We start from the raw sequence: 23,130 nt of genomic DNA, 5'->3' as shown, positions 1-23,130 counted from the left end.
TTGGTGGCAAAACCCTTGTTGGCAATCACAGAGGTCAGACGTTTCTTGTAGTTGACCACCAGGTTTGCACACATCTCAGGAGGGATTATGTCCCACTCCTCTTTGCAGATCTTCTCCAAGTCATTAAGGTTTTGAGGCTGATGCTTGGCAACTCGAACCTTCAGCTCCTTCCACAGATTTTCAATGGGATTAAAGTCTGGAGACTGGCTAGGCCACTCCAGGACCTTAATGTGCTTCTTCTTGAGCCACTCCTTTGTTGCCTTGGCCGTGTGTTTTGGGTCATTGTCATGCTGGAATACCCATCCATGACCCATTTACAATGCCCTGGCTGAGGGAAGGAGGTTCTCAACCAAGATTTGATGGTACATGGCCCCGTCCATCGTCCCTTTGATGCGGTGAAGTTGTCCTGTCCGCTTAGCAGAACAACACCCCCAAAGCTTAATGTTTTCACCTCCATGTTTGACGGTGGGATGGTGTTCTTGGAGTCATAGGCAGCATTCCTCCTCCTCCTCCTCTTCCTCCAAACACGGCGAGTTGAGTTGATGTCAAAGAGCTCGATTTTGGTCTCATCCACGACACTTTCCCCCAGTTCTCCTCTGAATCATTCAGATGTTCACTGGCAAACTTCAGACGGACCTGTACATGTGCTTTCTTGAGTAGGGGGACCTTGCGGGCGCTGCAGGATTTCAGTCCTTCCTGACGTAGTGTTACCAATTGTTTTCTTGGTGACTATGGTCCCAGCTGCCTTGAGATCATTGACAAGATCCTCCTGTGTAGTTCTGGGCTGATTTCTCCCCGTTCTCATGATCATTGCAACTCCACGCGGTGAGATCTTGCATGGAGCCCCAGACCGAGGGAGATTGACAGTTCTTTTGTGTTTGTTCCATTTGCCAATAATCGCACCAACTGTTGTCACCTTCTCACCAAGCTGCTTGGCGATGGTCTTGTAGCCCATTCCAGCCTTGTGTAGATCTACAATCTTGTCCCTGACATCCTTGGACAGCTCTTTGGTGTTGGCCATGGTGGAGAGTTTGGAATCTGATTGATTGATTGCTTCTGTGAACAGGTGAACACTCCCTTTAAGAGTGTGCTCCTAATCTCAGCTCGTTACCTGTATAAATGACACCTGGGAGCCAGAAATCTCGGATTGAGAGGGGGTTGAATACTTATTTCCCTCATTAAAATGCAATTCAATTTATAACATTTTTGACATGCGTTTTTCTGGATTTTTTTGTTGTTATTCTGTCTCTCCCTGTTCAAATTAACCTACCATTAAAATTATAGACTGATCATTTCTTTGTCAGTGATCAAACGTACAAAATCAGAAGGGGATCAAATACTTTTTTCCCTCACTGTATATATTAAATATTTTCAGTACAATTTTAAAATCTGAGCAAACTTGCAAATTATTTTTTGTTTATAACAACAACAAAAATCTAATTTGTGATAAAAGCAAAGTAAATCTAAAATATCATTTATTGTAATGGAAACATGTAATTTTTAAAATACTTTTGAATACTTAACATATTTTTGTTTTGAATTGAAAACAAACATTAATATATTCCTTTAGTGGTTTCATAATTAATGCAACAGAGGGTTAAAGGGACATTACAAAAGACTAACGGAATGGAAAGTGTTATTGAAGACATATGAAAAATTAAAACAATATTTAATTGTGGAAAAATAAAGAAATTATTCTTTGAAATTTCTGTTTTTTAAATTGCAAGGGTAGGCCTACACTGTAAAAAAAAAAAAAAGAAAAGCCTGTTAAATTTAATGTAAAATCTGTAAGCTGTGGTTGCCAGAAATTCACTGTTAAATTACAGTAACCATGCTTCAGCTTTACGGGATGTCATTTTAATGCGTGTATATTTTACAGTGCATTATTGTTTATATTATTACATGATATAAACATAATATTTTAACCTTCTGAAACTACAATAATCTGCTTCTCACTTTAGAAAGTAGTGTGACTCACTGTTGTGTCTACAGCAAGGCACATGAGTGCATGCAGTTTACCATTAATGGCTTTTTCAAGAAAATGATCAATAAACCTGTAAAGACAATGCTCAGTCTCACTCACACAAACACAAAACACCATCAGGGTAACATGTGAAATTAAAGGTATACAATAATCATTCACTAAACTACATAAAAAATAACACTGAACACCCCCATGTAGATAAGTGATATTAAAAATAAGAAGAAACAACTATTCTCATAAAATATAGTGAAATGTGATGGGTAAGCAGGGATTTCTGGAAACGCCCGGTTATTTTTGTTTTTATTTTTACAGTAATTTTAACAATAATTTACCATAAAAAGTGCATGTACTCTCTTGTTAAACATAATATAAATGTTTATTGATAATTATACACTAAAAATCATACTTTTTATAGGTACAAAATTTTATTATTACAACATTTTACTGTAAAATTACATGAATTGTCTTTTAAATATAGTATAATTTTTTATCGTATATTTTAAGGTAACTGCCCGTTTACCAATGAATGTTTTTTTTACTGTAGCATTACCGGAATTTTTTACAGTGAGTGCATGAGCGTGGCAAAACTTGTAGTTCTCTGTATTACCACTAGATGTCGGAAGTGAGCAACAGTAAAGCGTGCAGCGGCGTTGGGTTTGTATCTCGATAAATATAACAATGTTTGTTTTCACATACATGACATTTTAGTCGAACCTTAAACACTTTATCAATGTTTGTCATCGGGATTCTGTAAAGGTTTGAAACAGACGTTTAGAAAGACAAGAGGCTGTTTGTTTGACGCCAGTTTAATCGATGAATGTGACAATCAAGCAGGCGTGACCTTTTCCTTGGAGTTCCCGCGCTTCAATCACATGTCCTGAGGGAACGCTTGTCTTGATGTCGGTGGTCCCTTGACCCTTGTTTATGACGATATAGAGTCATGGCTACAAAGCTGTCATGAGTATGAAATATAGCACTGTAGACTGTATATTAAATCTTTTGTTAAACAAACCCCAGGACTCTAAGTGATGTAGAGATGAACTTTTTGAATTAAACCTCAGTTTCCCCCACTTGGTCCTTATTTTGATGAAGCAATTAAGAAACAGGAGAAAACTAAAATATATTGAAGCCGATGACCCAGACAAGCTGTGCAGCAACACTTAAAGAGCTGAATGCAAAAAAGAGGACATGCTGTAAATACCTAATGAGCCCCGTTGGGGAATTGCCAGTCCAGTTCTGTTGCAGTCCAGTTCTGTTGCAGTGCCAGTTGCAAGGAAAGGGAAGGGAAAATAAATAGTTCAGCCAAAAAAGGAAGTTTCCTCATTATTAACTCACCCTCATGTTGTTCCAAACTTGTATGATGTCATTTTTTTCTGTCGAACAAAACATTCGGTGGAATGTTCACCTAAGCTCTTTCCATACATCAGTTCATAGTGACCACATCTGTCAAGCTCCGAAAAAGTAGTCCCTACAACTTGTGTGGATGTGTTTTTAAGCCACAGCTCGTGTAAAGTCTGCATTTATGTCCAAAAATCAATATCGTCACGTCAGTTACTACATACAAGGGAACCAATGGCGTGTTGGTGTCAACTTTTGACACGCCATTTTTTTAATATGGATGCGAACTGGACTGTAGATGCAAGCAGTGAATAACAGTTTAAATGTCTATCTTTTTTTAGAAGAATAAAACTGCTTTCAAGTGCAGTCGGTATTATCGTTAATACGAGTTTCCCACTCGTAAATTGCACATGCATGACCCCTCAAATCATAATTACAACGATCATTTGATACCTGAGTTTCTGAGTTGGGAGGAGTCGTAAACGTTCAACATGGCGGAGGAGAGGGCTGTTTCTGTAATGACAGGTTTTATTAATGTTTCTAAATACAGCTAAGTGTTAGCGTTTGCCATTTTCCGCCATAAACATTTATATATCAGCAACAATTTGATGCATGTTGTACATTTGTACAGTGTGAAAATAGCTTGTATTTGACCAAAATTCCATTATCGTATGCAAGCTAACTTGCTGTACTACGTATATGGTGTCATAATAAAAGTTCCTCAAGAAATGTGCATGAACGAACCTGGCATCGTCCATGTTTCCTGATTATTTCCAAGAACAAAGCACTTGAACTCGCCGCACAGTACTCGTAAATACCACTTCAGAATTCCGACAGTATATGAAGGCAGAACTGGAATATAGTGCATGAGTTGTATTATGCTAACTTTTAATGCAAGAGCTGTGCAATGATTCCTCACAAATTTTTATTTTTGTGTTCTGCAGAAAAAATAACAGCGGGTTTGGAACGACAAGGGTGAGTATAGTCAACAAAGACAGAATTTTAATTTGGATTATTATTCCTTTTATTTAATATGGCTTTCCCTTTAATTTGTTTGTATATGGCTTTCATGCATCTGTAGTAGACATAGTCAGCCGCTCACCTAGGCAATACTGTTCTTGTATTCCTGGTTGTGTTTGATAATAATTTGGTTTGCCACCCTGCTGCAGCGGGTGTGTTTGGCATCAAAAGAGGACCACAGGTCACCCCTTCATGAAACATCATACTGAGATGTGATTGTTGTTGCCCTCCCAAAAGCTTTGGTGTCTGGTGTAAAAAACGTCTGGTGTAAATAAGAGGACAGTGTCTAGAGTTGTTCAACGCAGAATAGTAATACTGATGCTGAATATCATGATGCTGCCTATAAGGGTGAGCAACATAAAAAAAAGTGTCCAGGTAACCCCAAATCAAAAGAAAAAAAGAAGACATTTTATTTTGCTTAAAGAAAAAATAAGCCTATTTAAGGACCATTAAGATTTTTTGCATAAGTAAAATGAACAGATTAATAAATACTGTATTAAATATATTGTTCGTTGTTAGTTCATGATACCTAATGCATTAGCTAATGTAACCTTATTATAAAGTGCAACCAAATTCTCATTACTCAATTGCGATCACATATTTTACTTTGGATGTATATATACTGGAGCCACTGCCTTTGATGTCAACAATAAAATAATAAAATGTTTTAAAGCTGCTTTTTTGCAGCAACCAACCTGAAACTGGTCATTCCTGTGTTTAGGCCATTTGTTTTGCTAGAATGATAGAAAGAGCATGAGGAGGATGTAGCATTTTAATGCACTTCTCTTGCATGTTTTGTCTTTATTTATCTTAACCATGCCTGGGTTGCTTGAGTCACTATTAATAACTGTGTATTGTAAATGCAAACAGCTAATCATGAAATATCAAGGCAAATATATATAATTATAAATATTCTATGCAAATGGCATGGGGGGGAAGAATGGTGCTGTGATTAATCATTTGTTAAAGTGGCATTCTTTGATATGTTTGCATGGACTCCATAAAGCATATCATTAAAACCCATTTAGTCACTCAGAAGATAGAATGACAGGTTATCAAAGACAAGCTCGGTCCCGCCTCTCCACTTCAGCTGAAGATGTCACTGTGGCATCTGATTATATCAAGACTTAAATTAACGCAACACGTCGTGCACATTAGGTCTTTCAGAGCTGCTCTTGTCAAGTGAGTGATGCTCAAAGATCCTTTCAAGATAAATCATATTCTGTCCTTTGATATAGGATCTCAGTTTAGAGAGCAGGCAGTGAAATGAGAATACACAACTTTAATTAAGTGATCTGTGTCAGATGCTTGGAATTCAAAGCCATCACTGGGTTATTAATCATAATAATAAATAGATAAATAATTAAACTTGGTACCAGTGCTTGGTGGTTGCTTACTTGCCTAAGTCAAAAGACCCTACTCCCACTAGTCTATATGGCATTTTGGTGCATTTATGGCACAAGTCCATCCTTCGATGTAAGTCTTCATTGTTTCACCTATTTTCTTGTCTTCCAGACAAAAGGTAATGCTATACATGTTGCACGATTTGAGCTATCATTTATGTCCATTGGATTAACTTTAGGTTAGGGGTTTGTTTTGCCTTAGCACCCACCACTAATTAAATTGGTTGGACAATGGGCTAAAAACGCTTACAAGATTGGTTTGTTCTGTATACAAAAGACTGTAACTAACTTTGTAACTTCCGTCTGATGCATATTGTACACATAACAAACATAAACACCTTTTTTGAAGTTATTAAATGAATATTTTGTGTTCAATATAAGTTAAGCTCAATCGACAATTGACTTGAAAGACAGCATTTGAGGAATAATGTTGATTACCACAAAATGTAATTTTGTGAAAATTTGGGTTACAGTGAGGCACTTACAATGGAAGTGAATGGGACCAATCCATAAACGATTAAATACTCACTACGCCGTAAACCCTAAACCCTAAAATGACCGTAAAAGATTTAGACAACATTAAAGCTCAAATAATAAAAAGTTTTAACAGAAAAATGAATGTAAGTGCTTTTATAAAATTACAAGCTTCACATTTCTGCCTTTGAACCCTCCAATATGTTGCCCCATTCACTTCCATTGTAAGTGCCTCACTGCAGCCTCGATTGTTTATTTTTTAAAAGTAAAGGAGGGATGAGACGAAATAAATTTTGTGGTAACCAACAATATGCCACAAATACTGTCGATTGAGCTTAACTTGTATTGAACACTGAATATTCCTTTAAGTCCTATTCTAATTGGCAGGTTTGAGTAAACTTCCATGAGTTTCTGCCTGGAAACAGAGTCATGTTCAGAGGGTCTGGGTTGATACAACGATTGCTTTGAGGATAACATTTTCACTGGATTCTGTGAAATAGTCTATACTGAGGTTTCTGTGCTGTGCTTAGACTACATTTTCTGCTATTGTCCCATGTGTTTTCTGTGCAATCACTCTCAGAGAATGCTGCGTCATTATATAAATGATTTCTTTCCCCATGCCAGTGTATTATTATGATATATCCCAGATAACACCACCCCTAAATGGCACGTAATTACAAAACTGAATGATCAATTTACATGTCAGTTAGATGGCTTTTCCTGTCTAAGTTGACGGTTCTTGGCCAGTTCAAGCTTCAAAGGCAGCCCAGACCATTGTCATTTTAGTCAAAGGTCTAGCTATACACAAGACTAGTATTTAAACATGCGTAGGGCATCTTCAATAGCGATAGCGTCTTCACTGATGGCAGTGCCAGACATCTTGTCAGTGCATGGAGCATGCCTTGATGATATTGAACCAAACCGATTTCAATTTCTGCTCAATAAATAAGAGATTTGAGAGTTCTGTTCAAACTTGGCAGAGTTCTTATGGTTTGAACTGTCTGCTATAGTATTTTAGCAATCATCTAAAAAATTGTGCCAATGCAAAGGAAATTTGGTTCATGCTGCACCTGAGGACACATTCAAAGCATCTATCATTGCAGAGCTGCAGTTTTTTTTATTTTGTTCATTCGTTTGAATGGGGGAAAGCTTTCAAGATATGAAAGGTAACAAATGGATATTACTGCTTCAGGCTGTCAAAAACCCACAAGGTCTGTCTGGACGTAGAGATTACAATGTCACTGCTAGGAGGGTTGGCTTTCCTGCCTTTGTCATCCCCTCATGGCCTTGAACATTTAATTTCTCATATCTGACTTCTATTGCCTCAGACTGTCACATTAGTTTGTACAGCTCTCTGACGAATGTAAAAGAAATTGTGCTGACCATTTGTCTCAGCTTTGTGTTCTCAGCTTTTTGTTAACATGAACATTGACTGGTGTATAGTTAAAGTGGGCAGATTAAGACTCTTTTATGTTTAATGTTTTAAGGTTAGCTTTTCTTAATGAATTAAAATATTCTGAAAGATATTGAGCAAATTCCAAAGCTTTAACATGAAATGAAGTTATCATGTTGAACTTTCACAATATGGCCTACAGTTCCAAATATAACAGAACATTAATCTGGAAACAATGTACGGTGGAATTTAATCAATTGAGATTTGATTGGATTGTGAAAAGTGAGCCATTTTTATTTGTGAACAATTTGTTTTCTGTCCAATTGGCCTTGATGATATCAGCAGAAAACAAAAGTCATGTCTGAGGTGGAGACAGAATGTTTACATGCACTTTAAAAGTTTGATTTCAGTCTAACTAAAACATTAATGCCTCTTCTTAAAGTTTAATTAATGCTTTAGTCTGATTAAAAATCTTACCAGTCCGGTTTTTGATAAATCAGACACACAGACCTTGATAATGCACTTGTAGTTCATCTTTGTCCAGCATGTATACAGGTTAATCTGAACATCACTGGCCTCAGTGTTGTATGCATGCATGCTCAAAGACATGTGACATGCGACTTGCATTTAACTTTGTCATCCTTCCTTAAAAAATGTAATTGCACATTGTGTCATGTAATATTTGAACAGACAGATGAAGATAGTAGCTCAACTACTTAAAACCTGCTGTCAGGGGCTGGGTAGCTCAGCCAGTAAAGAGGCTGACTGCCAACCCAGAAGTCCCAAGTTCGAATCCAGGAAATGCTGAGTGACTCCAGCCAGGTCTCCTAAGCAACCAATTGGCCCAGTTGCTAGGGTGGGTAGAGTCACGTTGGGTTAACCTCCTCGTAGTCGCTATAATGTGGTTCTCGTTCTCGGTGGGGTACATTATGTGTAGATGCCGCGAAGATTAGCGTGAAGCCTCCACACGCGCTATGTCTTCGCGTTAACGTGCTCAACAAGCCATGTGATAAAATGCATGGATTAACGTCTCAGATGTGGAGGTAACTGAGATTCGCCCTCCGCCACCCGGATTGAGGTGAGTCACTACGCCACCACGAGGACTTAGAGCACATTGGGAATTGGGCATTCCAAATTGGGAAGAACAAATCTGTAGCTTGATTATAACTGTGTATGTAAATGTACATTTAGATGAAAGATTATGAAAACTATTTCTTTCCTTTAGAATAATGTGCACAATAAGACCAGGCACATTGTGCAATTTAATGACAGCAAAACAAATGTGCACAACTTTGTTAAAATTAAACACTTAATTTTGACACAACATTTACTCTAAAGTCACTGCAGAAATGTTTCTTATTCATTGATAAACTGATGATCAATTTAGGAATCGATACCTGATTCTGATGCTGATAATCTCAAATCAGCCAAAAAATTTGCTTGGACAAAATATTGCTCTTTCACCGATTTAAATTTTTATGTTGTCTTAATCTTGTCTTTCATCTTGTTGTCAATGTGGTAGTAATCAGAACTGTTATTATTTTATGTTATGACTGTTATGAATTTTAAAATATTTGAATGAGTTGCTGGTATCTGGTACTTTTATTAGGCAAAGCAGAGATGCATACATGTGCCATTTGAGATTTACATTTATTGTGGAACACAATCAAGCAATGCCAAGCTTTAATGTACACAGTTTTCCTCCATTTCAATCTAATAGCAGTGTAAAACACAATGTAACAATACTTTAAGCCATATAAATAGGTTATTTAATGCATATAATCTTTACGTGAGCAGATAAGCAAATAGTTGTAAATATAATATACATATTTACATACATAAATCAGGACAACAGACAATCACATTAAAAGGATTATGATTACAAGTACTCCGGTACTAAAGTCAACATGAAACTACATTTACAACCCATATTACTTACGTAATCTCATATATTTCTGATTGAAATGTTTGCCGCTCTTGATTCTATTCATCAGGTTTTGATTGGATTGTGAAGAGTTGTTGCCAAATGACAGATCATTGGAGGCTAAGGGTTGAATAATTTGAGGGATTGTTTGGGAATTGAGGGATCATCCGAAAAGTAAAGTCATTTCAGAGGCAGAGCGAGTTATTGCATTTTGATCAAAGATTACAAAGGCAAACAATTTTGTATTATTATTTGGAAGATTATCATGAACATGCATTAATAACTTTAGTGGGGTCCATTTAAATTTCATGTTGACTTTAAACATCTTGTTTCAACACACATTTCTTATTATGGTCCCTACAATGTTTCTTGGCTTAAAATACACTGTTTCTGTTACAAGATTTGGCCCTAATCTATTGGGTAGGACAATTTAATCAAACAGACAATAATTGAGAACATAGAGTTGGTGGTTCACTGCATAATGTGAATGTAAATCTAACCAGTACTGTGTTTTTGGCTGCTTTGACAATCTAAAAATACGTGTGTGCATTAGGCTGAGATCTCATGATATTGGAGATGCTAGTGCATGCAGCTGTGTAGCAGTTCAAAAGGTGTAGCATCGGTGATCCTTTGTTCCTCTGCAGGCATCAAAGCAGCGCTCACACCTGCCCAACAAAGCAAGAGCTTCTGCAATTTTGCACCCTCATAGCTGAAAAAGGCATGTTAGGGAGCACAAGCTACGGCAAACAACATCATGACAACTAATGTGCGAGAAAATGACCCAAGTCGAAAGAGCCCTTCCCCATGTCTCTATGACATTCTGTTTCCTAGATATAAGATATATACTTCCAAATAAGTAAATGGGATTTTAGACCATTTAGTCCATTAGCTTGGAAAAGTAATCGCACACCTCACTTCAACAAGCCCCATGATTTAAGTTATCATTTAGGTCTGTAGCACAAACGGTGCAAGCAAATTACACTTCCAAAACATTTTATCATAAGGGTTAGCAGTTTGTTCAGATCTCTATGCCTAAATACTTTTGGTAATTTTAGTTTTTCCATGTGCCTTTACGTCTCATGCATGGTAGGGCGTTCTAGCCTTATAAAGTATGACCCTAAGCGTTTATGGACGCATTCGCCGCACGCACACTACAACTGTTTAGCGATTCTCTTTTAGCACATGTCAAAAGCATGTCCAGACGACGTGCACCGACGCAGACTGAACAGAAATTTGCGCCTACAAAAGTCTACAAAAGCTAGGCTGCACGTTGACAGTCCGCGTGTACTGTGCTGATGACGAAATTTGCGTCTTGCGCACAGCGCATAAGATGTAGCGACACATGGAAAACCAAAATATAAAACCAAAGTAAACGAGGGATACTTTTTTGTGGTAATCAGCATTATGCCAAAAATGCTGTTAATTGATCTTAACTTGTATTGAACCCAGACTATTCCTTTTTGGCAAAGGCAGTGATCCTCAAAAACATGCTAATAATACACTCAGTTTTAAATAGAGGATTATGGTGACATAATGGGAAGTAGCTATGTTAGTACAGTGTCATTTTTGTCTTCCCCTCTGTTATATATATGCCGTGACCCTTTGGACAGACAAATCCGATACTTTACGTTGTTGCCTTAGTAGTCCAGTTATATGCAACAACAGGTGCAAACTCTTCCATGTCCTCGCTCTGGCTTTCATGTCAACAACAACTTGCAGTAACCTTGATGGACGACTGACAAATCGTTGCCAAGGCCATCAGCTGGTCTAGTTTTCCTAAACAAACCCGCTGGGTCCCGGAATGCTGGAGCAAATGCCAGGTTGATGGGTGAATTCCATCGGGGATGGTTTCTAGCCAGCTGGTCGGAACTGTCTCTCTGATTTCATGTAAAAGTAACAAGAGAAAACAGTACCTAAACACAAAGACAATATTACTGCTCTCAAAGGACATAATTTACAGAATATCTGCTGCTCTGTGTCCATTATTTATAACTACTGTGTTCCCAGTGCTCAGCTGGTAGGTGGTTGTGGGGTCGATTCCAAGCAAAAAAGTATACCTTGAATGCTTTTATGATCTTTCCATACATTAGCCTTTATCCAAGGGTTTATCCATCACCAGGTTGGTTGACTGGACCTCACATCAATCCCTGAAACATAATCTTTACTCTACTCTCTTCCACTGTGCTACTATGACACTGAAAGTGTTTGCAGTCCTTACTAAGCTATGTTGTTACTACAATAGAAGCTAGAGGACTCAGTCTTGGAAGCGCTTGGTGAAGAACCATTGGATGTGAGATCTATGGAAAATCGATTTTGGTTCTCCTGAAGGTCCCCTTCACCAATTGGCATCACTGTGGAAATGGTGGTATCCATCTGGCAGGCGCGGTAAATACTGGTCTGTGTCTGTAGATAGCGAGTTGACTTGAGCTCCAGACCTTCATATGAGCCTTCAGGGACGCAAGGACACCAGAAGAATGCCTGTTGGAATCCAGCTCGAAACCTACAAGAGGTAGAGTAAGACCAGAGAGATCAGTATTGCACCTAAGAGTGTTAATGTATCTGAAATGTCAACCTAACCTGTTTTGGCTCATAAACTTTGACAGAATAGCAGTTTAAAGAACTGCGACATTTCTAGAATGTAAAAGTTGTCCATTAGAGCCATTTGAGCTCTTACCTGTCATTGAGAAGGCAATAGATGATGGGATTGTACATGGTGGAGCTCATGGCAAGCCACATAATTCCCAAGTACACCTGCTGGATGTAGCGTTCTTCAAACAAGTGGGGAAGAAACTGGTGCACAAGGAAATAGACATGGTAGGGCAGCCAGCAAACAGCGAAGGTGCATACGACAACAATCATCATCTTCACCACCTGTGGAAAGGGAAATTCGAAGGATCCAAAGTAAGTTATAAATCTGGAGAAGCTGCTTTCGTAGAGATCTAGAGCCACATTATCCCTCCTTAAAAGACCATCATGAATTTCTGTGCTGGTCCAAGTTGTTTTATGCTGGTTAGTGCTGGTCTAGTTCATGGTTCTTGTTCAGTAGGAATGCACCGATATGAAAATTGTTGGTTGATACCGATATTAACAAAAAAAAACATTACTTATCACTTACATTATTTTGTCATCAGGTCACTTTTTTAGTTTGAAATTATGCTTTAAAAATTCTACAAAGCGTACAAAAGATTTTTCACTGTTCTAACAATAAATAATTTCCATTTAACACTGGATCTGTTGAACACAAGACAGTTTTGGTTTTTCATATTGGTGTTTTCTTGCTTTTAACCGATATTCCTATGGTTATAATTTGGTCAATAATTGGCCGATACATCGGTGCATTCCTACTGATAAGTGTTGGATCTGTTACTTTTGAAATGTAATCTGGTACTGATTACAAATTACATAACTAATATTTTAATCCGTAAATTAATCTTTCAAACACACTTTTATGGTCATCTAAAAGAATATGATGAATTTGTTTTGATGAAAATCTAGATTTACGTTGTTTAAGTACCAATTTACGCTCCTTTACACACTTTTGTTGTGTACTTACTGTAAACATCAACTCAAAAAACTATTTGTTATTTGTCACTAATCTGATTACGTTGTCCATAGCTACCCAGCACTGGTGATGATAATGCTGGGTGACCAAGGACGTTTTGCTGATTAATCTAGGTAACAAGCCTGGTGGGTACAGCACCCAAAACATACTGATTACCAGCCATGTTGGTCTTTTAAACAAGGCTGTTGTATTGACAAATTAGAGACATTTGTGCTTTTAACACCTAAAGATGACAACCTTTCGTTTGGACATTAGCTGCTCTCGATAGTGATCTGAAGAATCCCCTGGAATCTCACTGGCCCAGAGAGTGCATCCCACCACCAGGTATGCACAGCCCATGACTAGCAAAGGCAGAAAGTAGATAAGCACAACCACACAGATGTAATACCTGTGAGACAGCGTGAGAGAGGAAGAGACAGAGGACAGCCAGAGAGAATGAGTAAAGTTAACGGAGAGGCAGTTTAAGGAATGCTTAGGGTTAATACTAGTTAATCTCAGTTGACAGCATTTGTGGCATAATATTGATTATTTCAAAAAACAAAATGCATACCTTGTTTATTTAAGAAAAAGCATACATTGCGATTATAGCAAGGCACTTAATATGGAAGTGAATGGAGCCACATGTTTACACTGTTTAAAAAGACAGAAACATTATACGTGTTAAAAGGATTTTAGTGTGACAAAATCAGGAATTTACCGTCATTACAGTAAAGCAGGTTACAGGGTTTACATCGTCATGACAACAAAGCTGTAATATTGGATATACCTTTACACAAATAAGGTTATCAAACAATCTTATCACACTTAAATAATGTTAACATGTAGGGCCCTGTTTTGAGAGCGCTATCGCTAAGTGCAGCGCTACACCATAATCACAAGCGCAAAGTCAATGGGCATGGCCATGAAGTCAGTAGCGGTTTTAACCACCACACAACTGCATGGGGCCTGGATGTCGGGGGGCCTCGCCCCAGTAGCAAAGCTCTGTAAAAACCGCTTGAGGGGTGTCATGATGTTCTGGGTGCTCGCGCGAATATGCTGTTGTTTATTACAAAATTTACAGGATTTCTGAACATGTTTCACCCATGAGTTAGGGGCCGTTCACACGAGCACGATTATTCGTGTCTGCTATGTTTTTTCATTGTTTTCCGATGTAAACACGTGCTGGACTAACGTCCTTGCTGCTGCACTGCGTCTCACTGTTTCTTCAGTGTCTCATGCAGGACTGGCACATTTTAGACACTGTTTAAAGTTAAAAATAAATGAATGTCTAAAAACACATGTTGAGACACCTGCGTTCTGTTTAATTCGTAGCGCTGTGCCTACATTGTTTTTAGTGCAGGTGTCACACATATTTAACATTCTGAATAAGTTTGGGTTGCAAAGAGGTGACTGTTACAATGTTTAACATTATTCCCTCAAGCATCAACAATATAAACAAAGACAGCACATTCATAAGAAGTTGGTAGTGTAAATGGACTGTATGCAATGAATTATAAGAATAGAAATATAGACTTACATTATTTAGTGCATTAACTGCATCTTTATATGCACTGAAAATGTGAAAATGTCAGAATATGGATGTAGGCGTTAAATTATAGAGAATGTAAATATTATTAATAATTTTTATCTACTGACACCCAAATCATAGCTCGTATTAACAGAGATTGTATCAGAACGCACTTCACTTCCAAGTTCATTTTTTATTTAAATAATGAAACCAAAAATATTTCTAAATTAAATTACACTTTAAACGAAACAATAATATAATCAAAATAACAAAGTGAAGTTCAAAAGAGTAATACCAAATACAAACATTTTACTCACATTATTTTCTTCCACCGGCCATTTTTCAGGGACTTAAAAATCACTATACAACAACAGGTGGAAAAATACCAATACAAATCATATTATAAATACAATTGTAAATATACAAATTATTATAATAATAACTGAAAAATAAATCATGACCTATAGATGGTTTAACACAAATCTCCTAAATATAAAAAAAAAAAATTTTATGTTGTTGAAATGAAAATGCAGAAACTGAATTTAGACTTTGCGCTGAAAACAGACATGGTATTTAAACGTCTTAGCACAATGACCTATTCCTCAGGAAAATAGCAAATTGTGCTTTGTGCCACTTCATTACCATACAATACATCCACAGTTATTGCAAATACTCCCACCCACACCCACTTACACTTTGCACTGGTACAAAAATTTCGCTTAGAATTAGCACTCTCACGAACGTAATGCATGGTTGTAGCGTGTAGTGCTACTCTTTGCGTTCTTACAAAAATAGAGCCTGTATAATGTTACTGGTGGCTATACTTTTCATAACGGTATAGCTTGAATTGAACCCAGAACATTCCTTTAAAGAAAAGAAAAGAAAAATTAATATGTATCTAGGAATGCTGAAAAATCTAAAGAAACCCAAGGCATATTTTGAGTACTTCAATGCATATCACTCAAAAGAGCAGTCAGACGGCACACGTCAACACCGCGAGTCCCGTGTGTTTTCTCACATTTGCTGGCACTTAAAAATAAGCACAAAAAACTTTTGATTGGTGAACTGTGAATGCTCAGAGGATGCAGGCACTGCGGCAATGCCTCTTCTCCTTCGGAGCACTATACAATTCAACATGCTAATTAGCTCGAGCCTCATCTGGGAAGACACTCGCCTCACAGGAGAGGTATAGAGAGAGAAAGTATTAGCAGACATTCCACACATTATGAAATACATTATGAATCCCTGCCCCACTAGGGGCACTAGGGGTTTTGGATTCCCCCACCCCTCATTCCCTGACCTCAGGCCACCCCTTTATTTGAAATTATTTGAAAGCTGGGGAAAAAAACTATTTGATAACCAAAATATTTGGGTTAATTGCTTAATTTGCATGATGCAACTTCGATGCATTACAGAATTTTACAGTTTTGTTATTTAATCATATTTTTCAGCAGGCTTACTCATTATTAATGTGAGAACAAACCTTGCTTTTCTCGAATGCAAGAAGATGGAGGGATATATAATCTTGGGCCTATACAATTTACATTTTGAGGACAAACAAATAATGAAAGTGACATTATTTTATTATATTTCAAAAATAAGTGAAATGACCAATATTGCATACTTTGTCCCACTGAAATGCTCATTCTACAGTATGGCATTGATTTTGAGTTGGATGCAGATGAAAATGTACTGATATTAATAACAGTAAGGTTATCTATGATACCTATGAAACAGTAACACCTTATTTATGAGGCTAATATATTCTGACAGTTGTAATTCTCCTTTCATCAGGTTTTTATTGATTCAAATTCAATCATCTCTTGGAATGTCTGAAGGCAAACATTAAAATATAATAACATAATTTCATTCATTAAAAAAATATTTTAGGCTTTTACTTTTTTTTTTTAGGATTTATGCATTTCTTTAATCTTTAAAACATTTAGTACATTTTGACCTTATGAAAATGTATCTTTCTTCTTCTTCTTGTACAGTTTTAACAGTGGTATTTGTAATAAGACCATAGTAAGCACATGGAAGCATGGATGTTCACTACCATGGTTAGATATAACATGATTTCTATAAAACAAACTATGGCATTTTTGTAATTATTAACAGTAGGTATACCCTAAACACATTTAAAAACAATTAATACAAACAGTGTTTTCTCTTGTTCATCTTGTCCATCCTATGTTGAATGTTGGGCCGTTTAATGTGGTTTAAAACTAGTTTACTCACCGAGGGTTTGCACCAGAGAAGTCTGTGCCGAATGCAAGTGGTTTCCGCATGTGTACAAATGGGTACCAACCCGTGTAATGGAAAACTTGTCTAAATAAGCGTGTTAATGCAACGAGGAACTTGACGATAGATTTGATAAACTCCCCCATTTGTGACCTAAGGCCCTCTCTCATCTAATTTGCTCTCAGCACCCCCTGGCATCCTTTGAACGCCCCCGTTGAGAACCCCTGCGCTAGGCTTTCTAGAAAAAGGAACATGCAAATGTCTCCATTTTTCTTGTTGTTGCTGTTGTTTTGTTTGTTTGTTTGTTTTTTCCAATTTTGTTGTTACTTTGGGACTTAGAAAATGTGTGTGGGCAAAATCCCAATGTCACTTGTTTGTTAGGATGAGTCAAAGTACACAGTTGTGGGGCTTTACTGCTACCTTTCAAGCTTCCCAAACTATCACAGTGGGAAGGAAGGTAATTGAACATTGTCCAGTTGATTCATTTAGAAAATGCTTCTCGCCTGTTGTGGTATGAAACAAGGAGATTATCGTTCTAAAGTGGTGGGCGATTTTTGTGAAAACAAAAGCCTACAGTGCGCTGGCCAAAGCTTTGTGGATTATGATGGCTAGACGCAAAACCGTTTAACAATATGTGAGTGCGTCTTTGAATCTCTCTCTTCCTTAGTTGTTGTCTCTCACTAAATATCTCTCTTCACACACACACACACAAGCCATTTAAAGAGGGTCTATTTATCAATGCTTATCTCAAACAGCAGGGTGTTACCAAGATTTGCTCTCTCAGAGACTATCTTTACTTTTAAAGAAAGTTTGGCAGACAAAGCTCGAGATTGACTTCAAGAACTGACTTTGGGTGAGGGCAGAGAGATGGAAGGTTAAGTAATTTTAAGGAGGTAGACATGTTTTCGTCATTGGAGTGACAGGCTAAGCCTCATGGAAGATTGGCTGTACGGGTGGGTGAACGGCTAAGCTGTTATGGAAATAACCGTACATTGTCGACACCTGACACTTACACGGCTATTGCAGGCGACTGGCGCGATATTGGAGTATTGGATTGAAGCAAGCTAGCAATTAGCAAAGAAAATGAAGATACAGTGAGGGTGTGTGAAGATCAATCAAAACTCATTTAGTCGCATGTAAATATATGATTAAGATGCAGGACAGTAGTTTAAATATTCATACAGAAAACGCCACACGCCTTGAGTACCTGTCCTACCAAATACCGGTGAGACTGAACCATGCGGTGTTGCTTAATTTGATTTCTTGTCGCATTGTTAGACTTCTCATTGTTGTGCTGTTGCTGTTTTACTTGTATTTACTGAGGGCAAAACTGACAAATTTCAAGGAGACAGACATAAGTGCCACACTGCACCAATTCCAAAGTCTGATGCCTTTGCCTATAGGCGTAAATGTCAGAGCCATGGAAAAGTGGAGAAGGAGAACATGCAGATCTCTTAAAGCAGAATCTTTGAGCAGTACCCAAAGAGGAATTTAAATTATGCATTATTGTTATTCTAAATGCAAGTTATTATAAATTAATGAAATGTTTGTCTTTTTAGACTTTCAACAAAATGCAATAACTTGTTCCGCGTCTGAAAAGACTTTCTTTTTCAGATGACGTCGCATATGCCTTTCAACCACTGCCCTCCAGCAACCTGGCTCTATTCTGGTGTGTAATGGTCTTTTTTACAATGCAATACATTTCCAATGGATAAAATCAATTCTCGCCCTACATTTTTTCCTCATTGAATGTCCTGTTTTCCTCTGGGGTGATACTCATGAAACTTGCCCTGAAAAATGTCCTCCTCCTATTTTACTTCAAGCTCAGAATACAAAATACGATTTTACATTTTGCATATAGAAAATGAAGACTGTATCCTTTAGGGCCATTAAGATTTTTTACACTGTGACATTATTACATGTCAATTTTTCATGGCTCATTTTAATGCCCCAGTTCTCATTAATGCAATGTGGAAAAAAGATGATCATAATGAAATTCTCATTATGGCAACTTGAAAAAAATATATATAATTAAAATGTTATCCCTTTTGGTACTGCCCTCTCATTTTCTCTGATTTTAAATAAGAAATACTGTAATACAGTTAAAAATGACTGTGTTACAGTAATGAGAATCATCATTGGAAAAAAAGGGAATAGTAAAAGTAAAATAGTTACGTCAATGAGAATTTGAGGGTAAAGTGTGATGAAGTGTTCCTACAGCTAGGGTCCTGGGTAGCTCAGCAAGTAAAGATGCTGACTACCACACCTGGATTCGCAAGTTCGAATCCAGGGCGTGATGAGTGACTCCAGTCAGGCTTCCTAAGCAAGCAATTAGCCTGGTTGCTAGGGTGGGTAGAGTCATGTTGGGGTAACCTCCTCGTGGACACTATAATGTGGTTCTCATTCTCGGTGGGGCACATGATGAGTTGTGCGTGGATGCCGTGGAGAATAGCATGAGCGTCCACACATGCAGCGTCTCCGCGGTAACGCGCTCAACAAGCCACTTTTTGGCACAATTTGGTTTTGGATTGAGGCGAGTCACTACGCCACCACGAGGACCTAGAGCGCATTGGAAACTGGGCATTCCAAATTGGGGGAAAAAGGGGAGAGAAAACAAAATTCCTACATCTAGGCTTAATTTTATTAATGTAAAATTGTATTTTAATTAATTAATTTATTGTATTGATTTGGGACTAAATATAACCAGGACAGTATCTTGACAGGTTTCGTGAGAATCACTCTATGAAACACACCTGATCTCACAGTGAAATCAGAAAATTTGTTTGACTTTGCTTTGGCTAAAATCAATGTGCTTACAGAAATTGGAAACACTGCCCCCAGTGGACAAAGCGGTAAATGTTGGGCATATGGGCAAGTGTGAACTCCATTTTCTGCAAGTAGGTATATCTGCAGGCCGTAAACCTCAAAATGGGGGGCACTTCCACTAATGGTTGAGTTTAGGTAAAGGGTTAGGTTAGGGACTCCCTATATCTTTACTGGCAGTTTGGAGCTCCCGCCCATTTTTGGAGCTCTGTCTGCAGCTACATTGTTCTAATTTTCTGGGTGAAATGACCACAGAGGGGTGCCAAAAGTGAGTTGTGAAGTAAGTGGTTTTCAGCTGTACAGGATGTAATACTGTGAAAAGGAATGCATATTTTATAAACTGTACCCCCAAACCCCGCACCCAAATCTAACCATCAGTGCAGTCAAAATTTTATGTTAGGGTGAAAAATGCAACCTCTGAATCGTGCTCGTCAATGATTATGCAAATTAGTTTACTTCCTGGTTTCAATGCTGCTGATGCAAAGAGCTTCTGGTTGCACCACAAGGGAAGGTAAATACATTTGACCCGATGCAAAAATGTCTAATGGGAGATGGTGCTTTTCGGTGAGTTGGCATTATGTTGCCGATGCGAGGGTACTGGAACTGTCAGAAACAACATGCTGACTTCCTGTTTGATCATGATAAACACATCAGATTATGGAAACTGTGTTTCAGGTTGACTTGAATTAGGTTTAATTTAGTAAAATGAATGAAATTGATGACGCTTTATTTAATTAACATTAAAATCCTTGGGATATTTTGAAATAAAATGGTTAAGTTGATTTTAGAGTTTATTCAAAGTTGATCTCAGTGCTTCTTTATTCTTCATAGAAGAGTATAATTTGCTGTGGGGGATACTTTTGATTTTTCACTTTATAGACACATCAGAGAATGAGTTTCACTGTGCAGACTCAACAGCTCGCACTTACATCTTTTGAAAATCCCACACACTGTATTCTGGCCAATTGATGTAGCAGACTACACGTCCTGGCAGCTGAGCGGTACTGGAAAAGTAGTATTGAGGGAAAGCCAGGAGCAGTGCCAGGGCCCAGATCACCCCAACCAACAGCTTGGTCTCTGTGGACATCAGACGCTGCTTGAGAGGATGGATAATAGCCATGTACCTGCAGGGGCAGTTCAACAGAGGCAATGACCTGCTATTTATGCAAAGGAGCATCATCCACTTGAATTGAATTACCCATAAATGATTTGCATGGTCCTGTTGATTTGGTTTGGAGAATTCAGAGGAATGACCAGTGGAGAAGTTTTTTTTTTTTTTTAGTGGGTGAGTCTGTCCTGCAACTTAGGGATCTCACAGCCATGACTAATGAGGAAAAAGGATATTGCTTGTAATGGAAAATATTACTATATATATTGTATATATAGAGAGATCTATATACAATATATGCAGTTTCTCTACAAATGTAAATAACTGCATCAACTCCAACCCCTCCCTTACAAAACATACTGTGACAGTACCATGTTGATATCAAAGTGATGGTACAGAGACCATTTAGCAGAGATGGGCCACTTCTATTTAAATGAATGACAGAAACTGGAATGACCAACCAAGACACTCTAGCACCCAATGGTCAACGGATATAGAAAGGAAGTTCCTCCTTACAGATAAAAGAACCAATCCCCTTTTAGATTGACATCGCCAATCAACTCGCTAACTTGCATATGCATTAGCTATACAAGCGAGAAAATTGCGTGTTTTAGCATAATACGAGGTAAAGGATCACAATTTATTATTTACATTTTTGCTGATTTGAAATATGTTCTTTAATCTTGACAAACCGTTTTTGAGATTTCAGTGTTCCCCCATTCAAGTAGATAGGAGCTGCATTGGCATAACTGGAAATAGTCACCCGAGAGCATTTCAAAGATGGCCGAAATTGGGCTGACTTGCTATAAAGACTTTGGATGGTATCTGATGGGAATGAAATGGTACTTTAATACATCCTGTTGTATTGAAAGAACACCACATTCACGTACCATGATATTCCAATGTACTCTTAAGGTAAATGGTAAATGGTCTGCACTTATATAGCACTTTTTTAACCTTAGAGGTTAACAAAGCGTTTTACACTGTGTCCCAATCACCCATTCACACACACACACACACACACTCATACACCATTGGCGGCAGAGCTGCCATGCAAGGCGCTAGCCTGCCATTGGGAGCAACTTGGGGTTCAGTGTCTTGCCAAGGATACTTCGGCATGTGGAGTCGTGTGGGCCGGGAATCGACCAACCCTGCGATTAGCAGCCGACCCATATGGTACTTCAAATAATACCATGGTATATGTCCAAATAGCCATGATATTACCATGGTACCTTGTAAATATAAAACTATGGTAATGCCACATTTTCCTTGGCACCATGGTATTTGCATGGCACTCCGAAGCATTTCAAAAAACAGAAAATAACTTTTGATAAAAAAAAAAACATTTTATCTAGACTTTCTATTTGTGTCTGACTGAAAATGTGGTTAGTTTTCTCAGATATCAGGTACATTTTATTGCTCTTCTTTAGTCAATTTTGATGTGTTTTTGAGTATTTCATAGAATTTTGTACAAACAATTCACATTACCTCCTACATAAATTCACAGTATGCCCACCTCTTCAGACACTACTACACCACTGTGTATATGTATATATACTGTATATAAATAAATATACAATTCAAGTGGACGATTAAAAAACAAAAAATATATATTTATATGTGTGTGTGTGCACTCCTGCCTATGCTTTGTATTCCTTCATTTAGATTCCTTCACAAGACATACTGCAAGAACATGCATCACCCTCTTAAAGTGCATTAAGGTAAAATGTCATTTTTAGCTCACCTGTCCAAGGCTATTGCTGTCATGGAATAAATACTTGCGAAGACAGCTGCTATCGGAAAGAAGTTGTGAAATCGACAGTAAACCAGCCCGAAGTACCACTCGTTGTGCACCGCATACACAAAGTTAATAACGGTGTTGAAAGCCGACATTGACGCCTCAGCGAACGCGAGATTCACCAGAAAGTAGTTGGTCACAGTTCTCATGCGCTTGTGCGCCAAAATTATCCAAATGACAGTGATATTTCCAACAACTGACACCAGAACCATACAACAATACGCGATTGCCCATAAGACAATCTGCCACACCGGCTGAACGAATTGGTTTGAGAACACGTCCGTGTCATTCACAAATGAACCATTCGTCCCGTTGCCAATCGAGTTTTCCGAAGTGGCATAAAGAGGATCCATTATAAATAAATATTCACAGACAAATAACTTTCCCCAAACAGTTTTGTTAGATTTAGATTTGGATGGGAAAATAGGTCCAAATGTGCAAAAAAATAGATAAATAAAAAATCTCAATGTTCATGTGACGGGATCTTTAGGAGTGACATGAGTCAATGCATCAGGATAAACCGCAGGCTGAATCCCGAGCGCGTACTTTGCGTGC

General features: G+C 37.9%; 1 protein-coding gene across 1 annotated transcript; it reads right to left on the bottom strand.

The window, feature by feature from the left end:
• Window positions 1–11,350: 11,350 nt before the first annotated feature.
• LOC127636959 (substance-P receptor-like) lies at window positions 11,351–22,928 on the bottom strand. Its single transcript, XM_052117767.1, has 5 exons — window positions 22,522–22,928; window positions 20,599–20,793; window positions 13,336–13,486; window positions 12,211–12,407; window positions 11,351–12,036 (listed from the first exon to the last, which is right to left on the bottom strand). The coding sequence occupies exons 1-5, from the start codon at window positions 22,926–22,928 to the stop codon at window positions 11,754–11,756; spliced, it is 1,233 nt and encodes a 410-aa protein (XP_051973727.1). The 3' UTR covers window positions 11,351–11,753.
• Between the last annotated feature and the right edge of the window lie 202 nt (window positions 22,929–23,130).

This window comes from Xyrauchen texanus, chromosome 44 (genome assembly GCF_025860055.1).
Source record: "Xyrauchen texanus isolate HMW12.3.18 chromosome 44, RBS_HiC_50CHRs, whole genome shotgun sequence".
In the NCBI taxonomy this organism is placed as follows: Eukaryota; Metazoa; Chordata; class Actinopteri; order Cypriniformes; family Catostomidae; genus Xyrauchen; species Xyrauchen texanus.
This window is presented reverse-complemented; position numbering and strand designations above follow the sequence as displayed.